Source organism: Hipposideros armiger, unplaced genomic scaffold, assembly GCF_001890085.2.
Source record: "Hipposideros armiger isolate ML-2016 unplaced genomic scaffold, ASM189008v1 scaffold_12, whole genome shotgun sequence".
NCBI classification, from domain to species: Eukaryota; Metazoa; Chordata; class Mammalia; order Chiroptera; family Hipposideridae; genus Hipposideros; species Hipposideros armiger.
Window position 1 is genome coordinate 7,033,788 of NW_017731362.1, and position 20,585 is coordinate 7,054,372.

General features: G+C 36.2%; 1 protein-coding gene across 4 annotated transcripts in view; it reads right to left on the reverse strand.

The window, feature by feature from the left end:
• Positions 1-20,585, reverse strand: part of DNAAF4 (dynein axonemal assembly factor 4) — a 39,207-nt gene that overhangs the window by 13,155 nt on the left and 5,467 nt on the right. For 3 of the 4 annotated variants that reach the window (XM_019665283.1, XM_019665262.1, XM_019665251.1), the window contains exons 3-7: positions 20,155-20,288; positions 12,319-12,550; positions 8,266-8,411; positions 6,810-6,860; positions 6,385-6,494 (exon numbers count right to left, since the gene is read on the reverse strand). In XM_019665283.1, the coding sequence (XP_019520828.1) occupies positions 6,385-6,494; positions 6,810-6,860; positions 8,266-8,411; positions 12,319-12,550; positions 20,155-20,288 (673 nt within the window). The remainder of the gene's footprint in view (positions 1-6,384; positions 6,495-6,809; positions 6,861-8,265; positions 8,412-12,318; positions 12,551-20,154; positions 20,289-20,585) is intronic. The other variant, XM_019665273.1, reaches the window with a different exon arrangement.

The window sequence follows — 20,585 nt, forward strand, 5'->3', positions numbered from 1 at the left end:
TGGAGGTGGGAAGACAGTGTTAGGGCATTGGGGAAGGGGAACAGCCAAGTTGCGGTCCTTCAATCTTAGTTGTGGAGGGCGCAGCTAGCTCAGCTCCAAGTCCAGTCACCATCCGGCCGACAGCTCAAGGTGCTATGTTCAGTCTTAGTTGGGGGTGGGCATAGCCCACCATCCCATGCAGGAGTCCAACCGGAAATCTTGTTGTTAGGAGCATATGCTCTCATCAGCTGAGCCATTCTGCCACCTGTTGGTAGCTCAGCGGCAGCTCAACTCAGGCGCAGCTCACTGGCCCATGTGGGAATCGAGCCAGCAACCCTGTTGCTCAGAGCTCAAGCTCCTACTCTTAACCAACTGAACTACTTGGCAGGCCCATAATTTTTAAAAATTTAAACATTCACTGTATTTTTTTATCACACCTTGTGTATCTAAATAAGAGTTCCTAAACTGTTTTATGTGAGATATTCTCAGTAAAAGGCCATCTGGTACATAATGTTAATTGGAAAAAGTAAAATGCTTTCATGAGCAAATAAAATTGCATAAGATTATGTATTACCCTGAAAGGTAGATTTTGACATTTAAAACTAAGACACAGCAATAGAAAGACAGGTAATAAAAATGAAAACATTCTATGGCTTCTGATACGAGCTTCTTTTTGAGTAGATATAATCCACTGAACAGTTTTCTCAAGCTACTGCTCTTTTGAAAGGTGTGCCTACCTCTACCCTTTTGTGAAACAAGTGTCTCACAGGTTTAAGCACAATAAGAACAGCTGGACTGGTTCTGCCTGTGTAAATACAGCCTCTGGAGATGAAAGTATTTCACCCTTTGTTTTAAACTCAACACACTGCTTCTGAATCAGTTCTATTATGTCTGTTTCTATCTTTTTTGCACGGCATTATGTTGCTAGAGAGGATACATTTCTCTCTAGTCTTACCTTTCATTTTATGTGTTTGTACTTGGCACTATGATTACTTTGCTTTGTTTCTCTGGGTATCATTAGTCACTAAGTTTTCTTCCATTTCTCCTCATTTTTAACTCCCTTCTTTTCCTCTTATTTTGCTAATTTCTCTTTTTCTACCTAATTGAAGAAAGTAAGGCAAAATGGTTTAAAAACAAGAGACTAAGGAATTACAATCTACCAGTTATGCCTGCCTGGCTGCCACAAAGAACTTTTGTACTAGGTTGCTGCCAATTCATTGCTTTGCCAGCAGTCAATTTTACATTTACTTATACACACACACACACACACACACACACACACACCTTTCGCTGTACTTGTTAGTCAAAATTCCAACCCTGGCTCAATGATCTTCTCTGCCCTTTCCACTCTTAAATCCAAATCACGTCATTAGTATATCAGAAATAGGATCAGGCCAACACTGCCTGGGACTTGAGCCAGTCCCAGCACCATAACACCTTGTGCCAAAGGACTTTCTAACCACGTCCATCAACACTGTTATCTTTGGCCACTGATCAAAGAGCATGCTTCTCCCCTGTCCTTATGGGAAAGTCCCTATTTGCTAGCCTTTCCTATTCTCATCCCCCTTTACTCCTTTGCACTTTCTTACTCCTGGATCTGCTATAATCGACTCCATCTCCCATCCCAATCCTTTCCTATACCCTCAGATTTCCCACAACATGCTTTATAAAATAAACCTGGCTCTGTCCTGAGGGCAGTGCTATCTCTACCCTCCTCTCTACTAAGGCTCCCCTAGCCCCCATACAGGGGCCAGGACCACATGAATTGGCATTCTCTAGACTCACTTAATTGTAACCCCCGTTTATGTAAAAGTCATCACCTTTGGGACTCCTCACATCTTTGCCTGATAGCGATAGCTGACTAGTCACTGTCATCCACTGGCTTTTAAAAATCACTCTTCTCTTCACTGAAGGCTTCAAAGCCTGCTTCCCAGTATCTGTCTCCATCCCAACTTCTGCCATAATTCCAGAAGATTCTAAGGTGACCCATTTATCAATTTATCTTTGGAATACCCGGAACTCTTAACTCAAATTACCTTCCCTTCAACTCTACTTTTGCTACCTAATTCCAGGGCCATACCTTGGGCTCTGTCATCACCTGAATTGCACTACCTCAAGAACATCTAACTTTGGAATCGTAGCCAATGACCAGAACTTTCTATTCTGCCAACTTTCCCTTTATATTCAATCTTCACCCTTACAGCACCCTCTAATTTCTTACTTGCTCCATTTTCTCTTAGTCCACTGAGCCCCTCGTGACATCTCTTCCTTTCTAACCCAGCCTGGAATTCATGGCTCAACGTTTCAGCTATTTTTCCAGGAGCAATATGGCCCCTTGCACTACTACTGTTTTGATGTACTTGTCAGTCAAAACTTCAACCCTGGCTCAGTGATCTACTCTGAAATCCAAAAGACTAATAAGCACTACAGGAGATAAATCACACAGCTGTGCTGACTGGCATCTCGGTGAATTCATGTTTCCCACCTAGCAGAGCCCCCAACGCTACCCATTACGCAACTATTCTTTTTAGAAACTTATCTAGATTCACACTTGTCTTCACTTTCTTTCTAATCTCAGAAAATAAAATAGCTCTGTCTATTCCAAATTAAACTGTTAACATTTTCTAGAGCAAAGTAACCAATCCAACAGGATGGCCCACTCAGCTGTGCACAGGACAGTGCTTCCAAGCTGTGAAAGGAGCAATCCATAGCCACAGCACTTGGGCTGCCTTTGCTAAGGCTAATCAGCTGGAACAAAAGACAGGAAGAGGATTTTATTCATCTGTGAGAGGTGTGCAGCAGTAGCTGGAACACTGGCTTCATAATCATACTGACCTGGGATTGAATCCTGGCTCTACCTATCAATCACCACATTAGCCAAATTTTTTTTTAACCTTAGCCCTGTTTGCACATTTGACAAGCAGGAGTAAAGATAATAATCTTCAGCAAGTCAGATTGTTGTAGGAATTAAATGAAATTTTGTGTAAAGCTACTAGTTTCACAATAAACTTTTGTTAAATGAATGCAAAAGCAATGGGTCCTACTCAACTATAGTTGTGAAGATTTAATGAGACAGTATATGTGAAAGCTCTTATAAACTATCACAAACTATTTATATATTAACTGTGATAATGGCAATTAAAGATTAGAAAATATAATTAAATAAGTGATTTACAGTGGATACAGCTAGACAGGACGGGCAGGAGGCTGGTAGACTTGGTGAAAACCAAGGGGAGCTTTCATTTCACATGCACTGTGCAAATTTTTTCAAAAGATACATTCTTATAAAAATTTTAAATGAATGTAACTTATAAGAAGAGGAAAAACAAAATCAAGATACTCCATCCACCCTGTCTTGACCCAATTTTCTCCACTCTTCTCAAGAGATATTTTAATTATCTTTTTTGTCTCCTCTGCAAATCTATTCAAACCATTTCTATTCTTAAAGAACAAAACATAACAAAGTCTATCCTTAAAGTTTCTATTCCAGGGGTTTCTGGGAGTATTTTTATGTACTTTTTTTTTTTTTTTGGCCAGGCCTTCAAATGGTAGGTCACACAGTTTTGTCCTCAGGCCATTACTCTCCTGGTCTACACATTCTTCCTGGATATCTCACCTAGTCTTATAAATTCAACTACTAGATAAACACCAATAAGCTCCAAATCTGCATCTACAATGCTGGACTCTCCTGAGTTTCAAACTTGCTGGGCACTGTCAGCCAGACTGACCCAGAGACAGCTCAGACTCAACATATTCAAGACTGAACTAAATGGCCCCTCTTCTAGTATGCTCTAATTCAGTTGGTGGCATCAGGCAAACAATCATTCAAACTAGAAACATGGAAGTCACCCACAACTACTGCTCTCTCACTCTCCAATAATCAGTCAATAAGTTCTGCTTACTTTACCTCCGAAATATTTCTCTAGTTGCCCTTGTCTTCACCCCTACAACAATGCCATAGCTCAAGGCCTTTGCCTTGGTTTCTGCAACACATTTTTTCCCATCACAGAAAATAAAACATAAAAATCTTAATCAAGCATATGATGCCCTTGCCTGTTTTTCTAGGTTCATTTGTCATTCATTATTCCTAGCCTCAAATACTATAGCAAAAAATAAACTGCCCATAGTCCCTGACCTACATATCACACTACTGCAGGTGCCAAAAAAACGTATACACATTTTAAGAGATGTTATCTATGCTCAAGCAGTAGTTCACCATAATCAGAAGTGTCTGGACACTGATGGTAACCACTTTGAGCACCTCTTGTAATTGCAGAAGCCAAAATGACTTGTATTCATCTTTTGTTATTGGTATATGTTAAGTATTACAATTAATAGTTTTTCCTCTCTTAAAATGTGTATACATTTTTCTGGCATCCTCTGTATTTGTTATCTTCAAGCTTTAGTTGATACTGTCTCCTGTGCCTGAAATGAATGCCTTTCTCTCCCTTACTCTTTTTTTTGTTTGTTTGTTTTTAAAGATTTTTATTGGGGAATTGGGGGAGGAGAACAGTGCTGGGGAATTGGGGGAGGGGACCAGCCAAGCTGTTGTTCTTCAATATTTGTTGTGGAGGGCACAGCTAGCTTAGCTCCAAGTCCAGTCGCCATCTGGCGACCTGTCGGCAGCTCATGGCCTCTAAGCTCAAGGTGCCGAGTTCAGTTTTAATTGTGGGTGGGCGTAGCCCACCATCAAACAGGCAATCTTGTTGTTACGACCAGCTGAGCCATCCTGCCACCTGTTGGCAGCTCAGCGACAGCTCAGCTCGGGCGCAGCATCACTGGCCCATGTGGGAATCGAACCAATGGCCCTGTTTTCAGAGCTCGCACTCTTAAGCCAACTCTTAACCAACTGAACCACTCGGCCGGCCCTTGGTCCCTCTCTCCCTTCCTCTTGAAATGCCTACTTATCATTCAAAGGAGCTCACATGCTAAGTGCTCTAGGAAGCTTTTCCTGAGCCCACTTCCTTCCATTAAGGTTAGGTGACCCTCTTCCGTACTCTCATTTTTAACTTATTCTTTTCTATGTATTGTACTTCCCACACAGTGTTGTATTTGTATATGTCTCTCTCCTCCACTGATCTCTGTAGCTCAGAGCCTAGCTCACAGTCTGACAAATAGCCATCAATCAATAGACGTATATTTAATGGTTCAATAAATATGGAGGGAGGGAGAGAAAAGGAGAAACAGAAGAAAGAATTATGTGGGGTTTTACTGTTGGGAGTAAAAGGAACTAACCTGTCAGCCCCAGGCTTCTAACCTTCAGAAAAATTGCCAACTCCAGCTCAGTGCCACAAATTAATCTCTGATGATGTAACAGACAAGAGGAAAGACCAAGACAGAACAGAGAAAAGATGAGAAAAAAAATAACAGACATTGTGGTACACAGATAATGCCCCCCACCAAAGATGTCCACATCCTCATCACCAGAACCTGTGAATATGTTAAATAGCACGGTAGAATGGACTTTGCAGATGTGATTACGTTAAGGATCTTGAGGTGGGAGATCATCCTTGATTATGTAAGCGGGACTAATGTCATCACATGGGTCCTTAAGAAAGAAAGAAGGAGGCAGGTGAATCAGAGTCAAAGTCAGAGAAGCAGAGGTCAGAGTGATGCAATCGCTGGCTGGGGGCCCTGAGCCCGGGAATGTGGACAGCCTCCAAGCTGGAAAATGCAAGGAAATACATTCGCCCTTAGAGCCTCCAGAAAGATCTCAACCGATACCTTGATTTTAGCCCAGTGAAACCCATTTTGAACTTCTGACTTCGAAAACTGTAAGATAATAAATTTGTATTGTTTTAAGCCACTAAGTTTGTGGTAGTTTGTTATGGCAGCAATAGGAAAATAATAAAAAGTATATAGAGATATAATAATATCTACAATTGCCTCAAAATATGAACTCAAATTACCACTCAGAATGTACCAGAACTCAGTGTTTTAGACAACTGTATAAAAATGTTCATTCGCACATAGAACTACATATATATAAGTAAAAGGATTGCCTAGATGCAAAATGACAATTTATAAGATAACTTGGTAATCTTTTAAAAGATGGATATGAATAATGAAAGAAGCTCTAATTTTTAAGAAACAGGTTTTTAAGGGAGGTATTAGGAAGTACTTATGTTAAATGTGATTTAAACAGGGATTTTAATAAGCAATCCAAAAGATGTGATGCTTTTCATTTCTATGACATTTATATATAAAAACAAATAGAAATCAGAGCCTTACTTGTTATATGATCTGATTTTTTACTATAGAGGCCCTGCCTACCCAATTTGCTCATTTGCATTATCTCTCCCAACAACTACACACATATTTGTCCAGATATCTAGGAAATGTGATAAAAACTAAGGTCTACATAAATGTATTATAAATCTCATGGCCAGAGTTCAAATAACTTACTTTCCTTTTTCCTTCAACCATTCTGGGTTCTTTTCTTCTTCTTTTAAATCACAAAGTTCAGGAATATCAGTATTCATTGCTCTTTGTGCCTCTGCTTGTTTGTGTAGCCACTGAAATAAGAATGAAGTCTAATGAAGGACACAAAGGTCTTATTTTTATTAAGTTACTTTTAGGTTTTCCATCTTCCTACATAATACGAAAATACTACGATATGGAGTAAATGATTGTATCCCCCCAAAATCCTATGCTAAAATCCTAACCACCAATGAGATGACATTTGGAGGTGGGGCCTTTGGGAGGTAATTAGGTTCAGACGGGATCATGAGGCCATGATGGGATCAGGGTCCTTATAAAAAGAAGAAGAGAGTGCTCGCTTTGGCAGCACATATACTAAAAAGAAGAAGAGACCATAGCGCATACTTTACCCTCCATCCTCCATGCCAGCACCCTGATCTCGGACTTGCCAGCCTCCAGAACTGTGAGAAACAAATGTCTGTTGTTTCAGCCACCCAGTCTATGGTATTTTGTTACAACAGCCCAAGCAGACTAATACAGTATTTGAAGATGGTGATTTTAAACTTCCAGTTTTTATACATTTAAAAAAATTTTTAAAAACTTTAGTAGCTGGTTGAGATCAAATGTATAAAAATTTCCAGTCCAAATTTCATCCAAATTTAGGAGTACAGGTGAGTCTTATTTCATTTTTCTTGTTTATAATATAAATTTTCTTGTTTTTATTTTTCTATATTGAAAAAAATAATTGTTTGGATTTTTTTTTTTTTGGGAATTGGGGGAAGGGGAACAGTGTTGGGGAACAGTGCTGGGGAACTGGGGAAGAGGAACAGCCAAGTTGTCGTCCTTTAATCTTAGTTGTGGAGGGCGCAGCTAACTCAGCTCCAAGTCCAATTGCCATCTGGCCACCTGTCAGCAGCTCATGGCTGCTCAGTTCAAGGTGCCATGTTCAATCTTAGTTGCGGGTGGGCATAGCCCACCATTGCATGCAGGACTCAAATCAGAGACCTTGTTGTTAGGAGCATGCACTCTCACCAGCTGAACCATCCTGCCACCTGTTGGCAGCTCAGCAGCAGCTCAGCTCGGGCGCAGCGTCACTGGCCCATGTGGGAACTGAATCGGTGACCCTGTTGCTCAGAGTTCGCGCTCTTAACCAACTTAGCCACTCGGCCCGCCCCAAAAAAATAATTTTTAAATAATTACAATTTTATAACTACAAAAATACTTTTACAATAATATAACAAAAAATGAAATAAAATAATATCAAATTAATATACAACTTAATAAGAAAAAATTAATATTTTTAAATTGCCACTGTATCTTAAGAATCTTCAATTATTTCCACTTTTCAATTGAGAGAGGTGTCAGTTCACACTTTACAGTAAAAAACGCAGTTCCTAATCCTTATATAACTAAAAATACAATATTCAAAATCCCAGAGCTCAGGAATTTATAAATGAATGAAAGGTCAAACATTAGAAATACCTATATTAATAATAATTGTAATAATATATTAATACATTTTCAAATCTGTTCCTACCACAACACATACTGATCCAAAGTTTATAAATCTATTATACAAAATGATGTATTTGATAAAATAAATGACACATGCAACAGTTTATCTCCTGGAATATGCAACACCACCGTATATTAAATCAGTGTTCTTTCATCAGCATTCTGGAACCAAAAAAAAAAAAAATCCTGCAAAGTATATTTTTCTCATAAGGAAATACTAAACTATATTCATCAATATCTTTAGTGTAATGAATACGTAAGAAATTCAAACCCAGCATTTGTTTCCAATAGATTAAATACAAATAAATTATTTTCACTGTGGTCACTGTAACTAACAGCAAGTGTACCTACCTCCTCCTCTTCTGCTACCTGTGATTCTCGGAGAGCAGTTGGGAATACTCGAGGGGTAAAGCTGATTTGAATATTGCCAACAGAGCGAGGAGCAGGAATACTGTCTTCCTTTAACTTCTCAAAAAATATATTTTCTGAGTTTCTCCCTTCAAAAACAATATGAGTAAGTTATTTCTCTCTCATTTGCTAGTTAACAATCAAACTGGCTTTTAAAGTCATTACACATCAAAGCTACTTCTAAAATTCTACACAAATAAACCAAAGATATTTTCTGCAAGAAGAAATGTAAAATCCATCATTGAAAGTATGGCACCTAATTATCTGTTCTTTAATCAATACTTTTCTGGGGTCCCTTTTATAAACCACACAGTGTCTAATTTACATCCACTCTAGGGGAGGCACTCAAGGCAACTCCACATCAACTCTAGAGGAGGGCACCTAGGAGGCAAAGCCATCCCTGCCAACACCATCTCTATTTTCTTAAGCTCCTACAGCAATATCTTCTATAAGCTTTCTTGGGATGGTATACAAGTTTTCAGCCACCAGAGAGAGCTAATGAGGACAAAGAGTAATAATGAAAAGCTATATATTTTCATAAAGGTAGTTAGATATAATGATTGTTAAGCCTAATAAGAGGAAAAATTAATCTATGTATTAGAATATAAACTATGTGAATAAATGGAAAGAACGCGCCTAAAAAATGCAAAAGTGCCAAAAATATGATATATAGATTAAAAAGGCACATATCAAAATGGATATAAAAAAAGATTTTCCACAGTCAATATCCTTGATAGAAAATGAACACATACAAATAACAAAAGAAACATTCCAATGAAAAACATTTGAAAATGGCCTGAAATGACATTTCAAAGAGAGGAAGGAGGGGGACAAAGAGGAAAGAATAGGACTCAAACAAGAAAGCAACATCAATAAAAATTTGAGCAAATATTTTCTACAGAAGCCTCTGGTCGAGAACACTGTCCTTCTAGCCATTCTCCCCGCTTCCTTCTAGTAACAGAGTTTGAGATCTGAGCTAGGCACATGATAATGCCAGGCTAGGCTCTACATAACCCAGCCTCGCTTAGGATTAGGTGTGGTTAAGTGCCACACCTGAGACAGCAGAATGTGAACAGAAGTGATGTATACCACTTGTGGATCATCACCTTACAAGTAAATCTACTTGCTGTGGTCTTCCTCGTCCCCCTTCCCACTGGCTAAAAAACAATGAAAACTGCAGCATTCACCTTGGACCCAAAGATGAAAGCCAAATGCTGTGATAACAGAGGTGGCCCCACCAGCCTGGATGGCCTTGTGGAACAAATTCATCTAATAGGCCTAAATTGATCACTGTTACATAACAAGTATTAGATTACAGAAAACTAAATTTCTCTTATTTGATCTGTAATTTAGGATCTCTTTATTACAACAGTTAGCTTGAAACTACCTAATACAATGTCCCAAGAATTTTATATCCAAGTAAACTATTGCTTACTTGTGAAGACAAATGGCATTCCTAAATATACCACCTAGCCATCTTTTCTGAATAAATTACTCAAGGAAATGTTCCAGAACATGGCAAAATAAAATTAAGAGCCCTGGAGTGGGGAACTTGAAGGCAAAAATGAAAAAAAAAGTGGGTTTTCTAAAGCAGTGGAGAACACACAAAAATATGTTCTGAACAAGACTTTTAAATGTTAGTATAAAAGAAGGAAAATAGAATAAAAAGTAAAATGAAGTATGTCACTTCAGATTATTATACTAATAATACTATCCTTTGGAAAGTTAAAAAAGAGAATCTCCCTAATAATTCAAGGGGCAAAGAAAAAAATCATGATGGGCTACAAAATATTTTCAAGTAAAGGACAGCAGAATACAAGATTTCAAGACTCAGCAAACATACTGTAACACAGTACTTAAAAATAATGAAAACAAATTGGACAAAGAACAGAAAAAACCCAGAATAACTAGAAGAAGCATTATAAAAACAAATGAGAATTAAAGGAATAGAAAAAAAAGAAACAATAAAAAGGATCAACAAAACCAAAAAATGCTTTTATGAACTTACAAATAAAATTTGCAAAACCCTGCAATAGTTGAACAAGGAAAAACAAAACAGTACTAGGAATACAGAAATTATATAATTATAGACAGAGTAGAGATAAGCAAATAAAAGAAACTATGCCAATAAATTTGAAAAGATAATATGTACAATTTCCTAGAAAACAAATTGCCAAAATTGACTTGAAAAAATAAAAAAATCTAAATAACCAGTAACAATTATAGAAACTAAATGTACTTCCATAATTAGTCCATACCTAGACAGTGTTAGGAGTAGTTTTATTAAGCCTTCAAGCAACAATATTTCATATATAATCAAATTGTTTCAAAGAACAGAAAAAGAAGAAAGCTCCATAAATTATGGGGTTAGTGTAATTTGGTATCAAATCTGGACCAGCGGAGTATGAAGGAAAAATGTAAGTGAATATCAATATGAAAATAAACATAAAAATCATTTATAAAATACTAGCAAATTGAGTTAAGCTGTATAAAAATCAACATGATCAAGAACTTCAGAATACTTCTTATCTATTAACTTGTGTGTCAATATTAAACCATAATAACATATATACATTTAATAATGGTTACTGCTTAATATTCATTCTAAATGACTTTTCAATATGCTAGACCTCACTGTTAAAGACATATGGGTATAGTCGAAAAGAAAGAGCATAGGTTTCAATACAGACAGATCTGGGTTCAAATCTCACAGGCTTATTTATTAGGTATCTATTTATCCTTTCTGAACATCTATTTCCTCTAAAATAAGAATAGCAACACTTAACCCAAAGTGTTGTGAAGGTTGAGTGATACAACCAATAAAATCACCTGGCATAGAGTGATTGCCAATAAATGTTAATTATTATTATTATTATTATTATTACATAAGCAGCTTTAAAGAAAATGTTCAATTTACTAAATATACTAAATATACACAAGTCTAATACCATATTTCTCCATGTATAAGACACACCCTTTTTCGAAAAATTTGGGGTCTAAAAACTGGGTGCGTCTTATACAGTGGTTGCAGATTTTTTTTAACTTCCATTTCACGCTTTTTCGCACTTGTCTTTGCGCGCAGTTTTGCACTTGTTACCGGTATATTACGGTAGGTTATGTTTTGCCATGTTCTGCCCAGAAATGGCTCAGAAAAGATTTTCATACGGTGCTGAATTCAAATTAAAAGTGATCCAGTTTGCAAAAGTGAATGGAAATCGTGCTGCTGAACGTAAGTTTGGTCCTCCTCCAACTGAAAAAACAATTCGAGACTGGCTATGGGAAAAAGAAACCCTATTGAAAACGCCACGGCAGAAGAAGGCCATGAGAAGCAAGTCTGCAAAATGGCCAGATTTAGAGAGGGACTTGAAGATATGGATTGAAGAGCAAAGGGCAATTGGAATTCCTGTGTCCACAAAGATGGTTCAGCATGAGGTGAGAAGAATTGCTGATGAAAATGAAGCTATGTAATACATTTTTTTTCAAAATTCGGGCCCCAAAATTAAGGTGCGTCTTATACATGGGGAAATACAGTATTCTAAAATCTGATAAAATCAGTCTCTGAGCTTTCAATAAAAAAAATGTTCTTTTAACTCTTTTGAACACACTTAAGACTAAGTTTGCTTAGCCATGTAAGGGAAGAGTCTTTTAACAAAATTCCTAGTTTTCTTATCTCTAAAGAACTGAATGCTCCTGGCACTGCCAGTCACTCCACGTCTTCGTGACCTGAGTTGAACACATATTTAACAACATCTGCATACATTTCCAAAGAAAGCACACAAGCAAAAGCAACACTGAATCCTTGCTCATTTTATTATGAAAACTTCACTACTTCCTAGAAAAAGAAATGTCTTTCACCTTAGTCTTTGTACTGTAGTACTTATTCTCGATATACCAAGATAATGACCTAATGTAAATAGATTACAACAACAATAAAAAATGACATATATACTTTTTACCAACAGGACTCACTTTCCCAGAAAATATCAATCATTGTACCTTTTGTAGCAAGATTTCTAGATGCTGAATTTTTAGTAAGACTTTTATGTTTTAATTTTTTCCCCTCTTCTTCAATTCGTTTTTCTTGTTGATGTGATTTCTCTTCTCTCTGAAATCTTTTTTGTTCTTCAGCTTTTCTTTGATGTTCTTTCCAGGCTTCTAATTCTTTAGTTGCTTTTATCCGTTCATTTTCTTTCATATCTTCTATTTTTTTTCTCTCCTCTTCTTCAATCTGCAAAAATTGCAATTACCAAAAAATTTAAAACAGAAAAAGCAACATTTAAAACATAATAAATTCATTGTAATAACTATTTTTACCTCTAAACTCTTGTCATTGTATCTGCAGCAATAATTAGTGAATAAAGGATTAAATGGAAATAGTAAACGATTTAGCAGAACGCCCAATGATTTGGGTATCATAAAACACAGGCTTCAGGTTTACCATTAACTTGCTATAGTCCTGGGCAATCCCTTTCTGTAGCCTCAGTTTACTCATATGTAAAATGTGTGCATTCAATTAGATGAATCTAAGGGCTTGGTAAAAATAAAAAAATTTGTTTTTCTAAAAGTCAAGTCACCTAAACACACACACACACACACAAATATTTACCTTTCTACTTACACCAGTTTTACCTTTTCTTAGGACTGAAGTTGCACCAACCTTCACCTGAGGAATGAGGGAATAGTTACATGAAGGATGAATTAAGGCGTTTGTCTCTGGTGGGTGGAAATGGTTGACTTTTGAATCCTGCTGCCAACTATGTTTGCAATAGCCATTATTTGACACTTCCACATGAAAAGCTAAATATTAGTTAAATTTGAAAGCAGTATATGGCACTAGAGTATGTTAACTTTTCTCCTTTCACAAACTTCCCTCATATTGGCAAGAAAAATAGAGTAACTGATTGATGTATATGACTGACTGTAGGTACCTGACTTTCCTACAGTAATAAAAATATTCTCGCCTCAATCTTCTAGAGAACAAAAATGCTCACTCTATCCTGTGGGGAAAGCAGTGTCTAACAGAACTTTTTTCGATGATGTTCTGTGATGATCCAACTCAGTAGCCACTATCACATGTGACTGACTAAGCACTTAAAATGTGACTAGTGTGACGGCGGAACTGATTTTTAATTTTATTTTAGTTCCATTAATTTAAATGTAAATTCATACACATTTAAATAATACATCTGGCACAGCTCTAGAATGACATGCTGGGACCAAGTTTTCTGGAGGCTGAATTATTTGAGGCTATAGAATTAACGTTATAAGCATGAAAACTCTACTGAAGAAGTGCTCTGCAATATCTGCATGACCTAATACCCTTTTCTGGTTATTTTCCTACTGAACTGTGTAACACTGATTTTAAGATAGATTTCACAGATTACTGAACAGGAGTTTCCTGTAGTCCCAGAATTGCAGCTAAGGCCTAAGCTAAGCACAGAAGATGCTAATTACTATGTGTTCTAAGTTCAGAGAGCTGCCAGTAGGTTGGGCCAGGAAGAATGTGCAGATGGCAATGAGCCAGCATTTAATGCCTGACAACAGGGCATGATGAACAGTCTGAGTTAGCCAGAGGCAGCCACAACCTAAAAGGAGATGACAACCTCACCCCGTTTAATAACATGTTTACCTTTCTTCCTTTCCTGCCTCGCTGCCCCCAATACACTGAAGAAGGGAAAAGTATGTGAAGAGTCAGAACACCTTCACCACTCATATGAAATCCCTGCAAGCGAAGTGAATTTTGAAAAGTTTAAAAAAAATGCATAAGAAGAAGACTTAATTACCCAAAAATGAGACTATTCTTATAATCAAAACTAACAGGAAAGTTCTGTTATTACAACTAAGATGTCGTTAAGGGAAATACATATACAATTTATAATAAGTTATATTAGAGACAAAAAAATAGTCTAATGAGTAATGAGGAAGAGGGGAGACCAAGAAAGTCTTCATAGAGCACATGACAGAAGGAACTAGAATGAAGAGAAAAACATAAAGAAGGTAATACCACAAAGCTTATGATTAAAGAAAAAGGGAGACTACATGTATCAAAGAGGAACAGCGACAAGTGTTAAACAATACTTGTTCTTTTTTTTTTTAAGTGATATGAGAAATATATTTAAAGGAGAAATGTGTAGTAACAGAAAAACTTAGAAGGCTAGAAAAACAATCATTGCACATAAAGAAACTGGATTTTAAGTGCTTTGTACTTCTCTAAAAAGGATGTCATAGAGGTATGGGATGTTAGTTTAACACAGATAGCATATTTAAGTAATAGAATAATAAGCAGCTCCTAAATCTAATTCCTGAAGGGGAAATATATGTTTCTTTTAATTTGAATGTCTGGATTATCAAGGCATTTTTCTTTACTGACCCCCCTTACTTATGGATTACATGCCAAAATCATAAATAAAATATTAGTTGAGCAGAGGAAAATATTAAAATTATAATATATCTTGATCAAATAGGGTGTTTCTTATTTATGATATTAGGAAATCAAAAGAGAAAAACAATATATTCTATATATTGGCCTCAGTATATGCCAAAATATTGGTTGATACTAAGAATAAAAGAAAAATTTTAGATTGATAAAAGTACCCATACAATGTCATACACTTTATGGAGAAGCATTAAAAATACTTCTAGCAAAGTCACTAAAGGCAGTATGCCTACATATTTTACTATTTTCCTAGAGACAACCTATACAATAGAATTTGAAAAATAAGAAATAGAAATAAGGATAATAAGGAGATAGAACTGACATTATTTGAAAATAATATGTTAGACTACCTAAAAGAACCAAAATAACAAACTGACAAACTATTAGAACCAACAAGTAAGTTTAGCATGGCAGTCACATACAAGATCAACTTATACAAACTCATAAAAACAAACTAACTTTCCTACAAACTGGCAATTAATGATTAGAAAAATACAGTGAAAAAAAATCATTTCATTAGTAATTGCCAGAAAAAACTTTTAAAAGGCTAAAAATAAGCTTAACAAAATATGAGCAAGTCCCATGTTTGCTAAATAATTTTCCTGGGGATATAAAGTAAGTCTGAAGAAATGGAGACGAATACCATGTTCCTTTAGGGAAATCGCAATATTGTAAATATGCTGACATTCTCCAAATTAATTTCTAAAGTCAATGTAAATCTAATCAAAGCACCAAGAGAACTTCTTAGAGAGCTTGATAAGTAAATGTAAAATTCATCCACAAAAGAAAATGTGCAGGTTTTATAGAGAGCCATGAAGAGGTTGGCAATTCCCATCCACAAATATCAAGTGTAAAACTGGAGAAAGCTATCAAAAACAACCATTTTATAACCCTGGAAATTAAACAAGGACAGCCTGGAAATTGAGAAGTGTTCGTTCTAGAAAAACTGCTAAAGTTGCAGGTAAGAACAGTGGGAGGCTGTGCCCTGATGTCTGAGGTTGTTCCCAACCACCCATTTCCAGCCGGAATAATGAAATTGGCAGTTTTACCAACATGAAGCTAACAAAATAATATAGCAGCTTTGTTGGCAAAAAGGGTGGGCACATTTCAGGGTGGAGTAGCAAAAACCTGTGGCTTTGATGAATAAAAGCGGTAGACATGGTTGGTAATGGACAGGAAGAATTTGCAGTCTAGGTCCTGGTTAAGGTGAGTGCTTGACTAGTTAGAAAATTAACATTAAAACCATATAAATAAGACAGGTATTGAAAATCTACAGTAATAATCTCACCATACAACCCTAGCAAAACAGAAAGCTGTGTATGTGTGGGGGAGACGTGAGGAAGACTGGCACAAAGTGAAGCCAAGGTAAGCATGAGAACTGGCTCCAATTTTGAAGGTATTCTCAAACTTAAACATAGATCAATCAGCAAAGGGTGGGTGACTTTATCACCTCTGCCTAAAGTTCTGGCTAACAGTTAAGCTATGCAGACACAAGGAAGCCCCTAAAGAAGCCAGTCTTAAAAACAAGAATAAAGAAACTTAGCAGAGACATTAGTAGCTGTATACCACTAGGGAGACTAGCCTGATTCCACAGTTAAAGTCTAAGCAAGTTACTAAAAAATAAACACTCCTCAATAAATAAACAAAAAACAAATAACACAGAATCCAAAACTGCTATAAATTATTAACTAAATATCCAGTTTTCAACCAAAAATATTTTAAGAAATAATCTGTAAAAATTTCTCAAATTTGATGAAAACATTACTCTGTAGCCCCAAAAAGTTCAACAAATCCAAAGTAAAATTAACACAAAGATGTACACCTAGATATGTTAGTTAAACTGCAAAATTAATAAAAAAGCCAAACACAAAGAGGAAAATCTTTAAAGCAGCAAGAGAAAAAAGACCCATCATATACAAGGGAAAAACAACACAATTGAAGGTTGATTACTCACTAGAAACTATGGCGGACAGAAGGCAGTGAAATGACATGTTCAAAGCACTGACAGAAAAAAACTATAAACCAAAAATTCTATACCCAGCAAAACTATTCTTCATAAATGCAGATGAAATAAACATATTCTAAGATAAATAAAAGCTGAAAGAATTCATTGCTAGCAGACCTGCCCTACAAGATATGCAAGAGAAAGTTCTTCAGGCTGAAAAGAAATGGCACCAGACACTAACTCAGATCTATAAGAAGGAATGGAGTATGGGAAATGGTAAATATGTACGTTAAGTATAAAAGACAGTACAAACAGATAAACAAAATGTGGTATATACATAAACCAAACATTATTCAGCCTTAAAAGGAAAAAATTCTGACACATGCTGTAATATGGATAAGGTTGAAGACATTATGCTAAATGAAATAAGGCAGTCACAAAAGGACAAATATGGTATGATCCTACTTAGGTACCTAGAGCAATTAAATTCATAGAAACAGACAATAAAATGGTGGTTTCCAGAGGCTTAGGGAAAGGGGGAAATGTCTGTGGTTTTAAGCCACTAAATTTTGAATAGTTTATTACACAGTGTTATTGACTGAATGTTTGTGTCCCCCTAAAAATGTATAAATGGCCTGACAATTAAGTTCTCGAACTTTGTTGCAATGATGTTGCTATCCTTTTTTGATATCAGAGGGATTAATTCATTATGAATTTGTACCAACTGGACAAACAGTTGACCAAGTTTACTATTTGGAAGTGTTGAAAAGGCTGCATGAAAAAGTCAGATGACCTAAACAACAATCCATGGCTCTTGCATCACGACAATGCACCAGCTCACACGGCACTGTCTGTGAGGGAGTTTTTAGCCAGCAAACAAATAACTGTATTGGAACACCCTCCCTACTCACCCGATCTGGCCCCCGATGACTTTTTTCTTTACCTGAAGATAAAGGAAATATTGAGAGGAAGACATTCTGATGACATTCAGGACATTAAGGGTAAAATGACAACAGCTCTGATGGCCATTCCAGAAAAAAAGTTCCAAAATTGCTTCCACCCTAGTCCGCCTAGGGTGGACTAGGCGCTGGCATCAGTGCATAGCTTCCCAAGGGGAGTACTTCAAAGGTGATCATAGTGATATTCAGCAAGGAGGTATGTAGCAGTTTTTCTAGGATGAGTTCAGGAACTTAATTGACCACCGCCTGCCTCCCCACCCTGTGCCAGTGTGACTATATTTGAAAATGTGCCTCTGAAAAAGTAATTAAGGTTAAATGAGGTCATGAGGGCAGGGCCCTGATACAATAGGATTAGTGTCCTTATCAGAAGAGACATCAGATCTCTCTCTCTCTCTCTCTCTCTCTCTCTCTCTCTCTCTCTCTCTCTCTCTCTCTCTCTCAACCATCTGCAAGCCAGGAATAGATTTCTCATCAGAATCCAACCCTGCTGGACCTTGTTCTGAGACTTCTAGACTCTAGAACTGTGAGAAAATCAACGTCTTTTTTTAATTAATTAATTTTTTAAAATTAGTTTCAGGTGTACAACACAGTGCAATAGTTATACGTTTTACCCCCCAAAGTGACTACCTCCCTCCCCGAATCTGCCACCCCACTCCCTGCTCCCCCAAATCAATGTCTTTTTAAGCCATCCAGTTTGTGGTATTGTGTTATGTTAGCCTGAGCAGACTAATACAGCACAGTGAACTGACACAGTAAGTCTTAGCACTACTCCTACTAATTATTTTTAAAAGGTTACTACTTAACAACTATTATTTTTTTGGTAGATGTAATTCAAGTTTTAAGCTAGTTTATGGTTTAAGCTAATAATAGGTTGCCTTTTGTTGTCATACATCTTCATCTGCTCTTATTGGACCATCAAAGTTCTTTTCTGAATGGTGTCTAAAATTGGACAAAGTGAAAATAGCTTCATTTATCCACCAAAATAGAATTCTGCTATGATTACAGAGTACTAGGGCAATGCAGTCACATTAATTCATTCAAATATTTGAGCACCTACTATTTACTTGACAATGGCTATAAAAGGACGGAGAAAACAGTCCCAACTCTCAAAATGACTGAAGGAAAAACACAAAACAGATAATCTGCAGATAGGCTAAGACTTTTACAGGCTCTCCCCACTTTGATATAACCTACAGCTTCATATTTTATACATTAATGCCCCTAACCACCTTTTCAAATACCAAAGTCAGGCTTTCACATATCAGTAGATTAATAACTTCAAGGTATAGCATGGTGGTACTGCCTACCAAACAATTGTTTCATTTTGTTATATTTACCAATAAAGCACGGTGTGCCATTATTTAACTGTCTTATTAGTTCAGTAAATATTTATCTGTTGCCACAAATTTTATATTATTTGCTTTTATTTTTAAAAATTCAGGAAAATGATAAAATCAAAAGGCTGACAGCAGTGATTAATACAATCAAGAAAAGCTGGAACTCATCAAGTATACTGAAGGCAGGAATCTTTGGTCAGCTGACCACATGTTCAATTAAGTAAAAGATGAAATAAATAAATAAATAAATAAATAAATAAATAAATAAATAAATAAATATAAATATATATATATATATATAGAGGCTATATTTAAAAGTCAAGTAAAAGTGATAAACTAAGTGGAGAAACCTTGGGAATTATAAACTGTTGATTATAAAAACAAAACTAGTGATACACATGCAAAATAAGGGTCATGGGTTCACAGAGCTCTTGATGAGATAATGCTTGTTATACAATAGATTCTTTAATCATTTTAAGATGTCAAAATGAAAATTTGAGATAAGAAATTACTTGTAAAAATTAGTCAGAAGAGGTAAATCTATATAGAATGGTTGCAATGGGCTAGGGGATGGGAGGAATGGAGAGTGATTGCTTATGGGTATGGGGTTTCTTTCTGGGGTGATGAAAATGTTCTAAAATTAATTGTGATGACTGCTGCACACCTCTAACTACGCATATACTAAAAACCACTGATTATAAGCTTTAAATGGGTGAATTATATGGTATGTGAATTATATCTCAAAAAATATTGCTGACAGAAGCTTTAACTTGAAATCATCAACAGTTAAAAAGATATTAATTTATCAATATTCCATATTTATTCCAAGCTTTTGCTTTAAATAATTGTGTCCACAAGTCCACGATTAAAGAAGACGTAAACTATACCATAGAACCTTATCATTTTTTACTACCTTGGAAATAGGAAATTTTCCCTGAAACACATAAATCTATTGTTCAACATTTATACCCTCAACTTCCACAAAGATTTTTCAGGAACACATGTAAGTAGTCGATAGCCTATATAACATAGTAAGTCCTATAACCAAAGTATGAACAAAAAGATGAGGAAATACAGTGGTTGGAATTAATTATCCTTATATAGTTTATTGTCATCTCTTTAATTAGAGGACTTTCCTATCAATCTGCAACTTACCTTCATCATGACACTTAGTGTGTATTTTTGATCTTCCCGCCTTGCTGCAGCTTTTGCTTCTGTAGCTTCTTTTGCTCTTTCTTGGGCTTGTAAAATAGATTTCTCTCTTATTCTTTGCATCATCTCTTTGTCAACTAAAACATAAGTAATATCACTAAATTAGGATTATGATAACATTTGTTTCACTTAGGAGAAAACTGCTTAACATTATGATACAGGATGACATATGTTTTGGACCCAATTTCACATGGAGAAGTGAAAAAATTTCTCAATATTAAACTGGCCAAGAAGCTAACATTAAAAGGTAGGCAAGTAACTGTATAGTAATTAATTACTAGGCGGGGAGAGAGAACAAACAACGGAGAGGGGGAATAAAAGGGGAAATGAGGAGGGGCACAGGACAGGGGTGGGAGAGGAGCGAATAGAGAGGC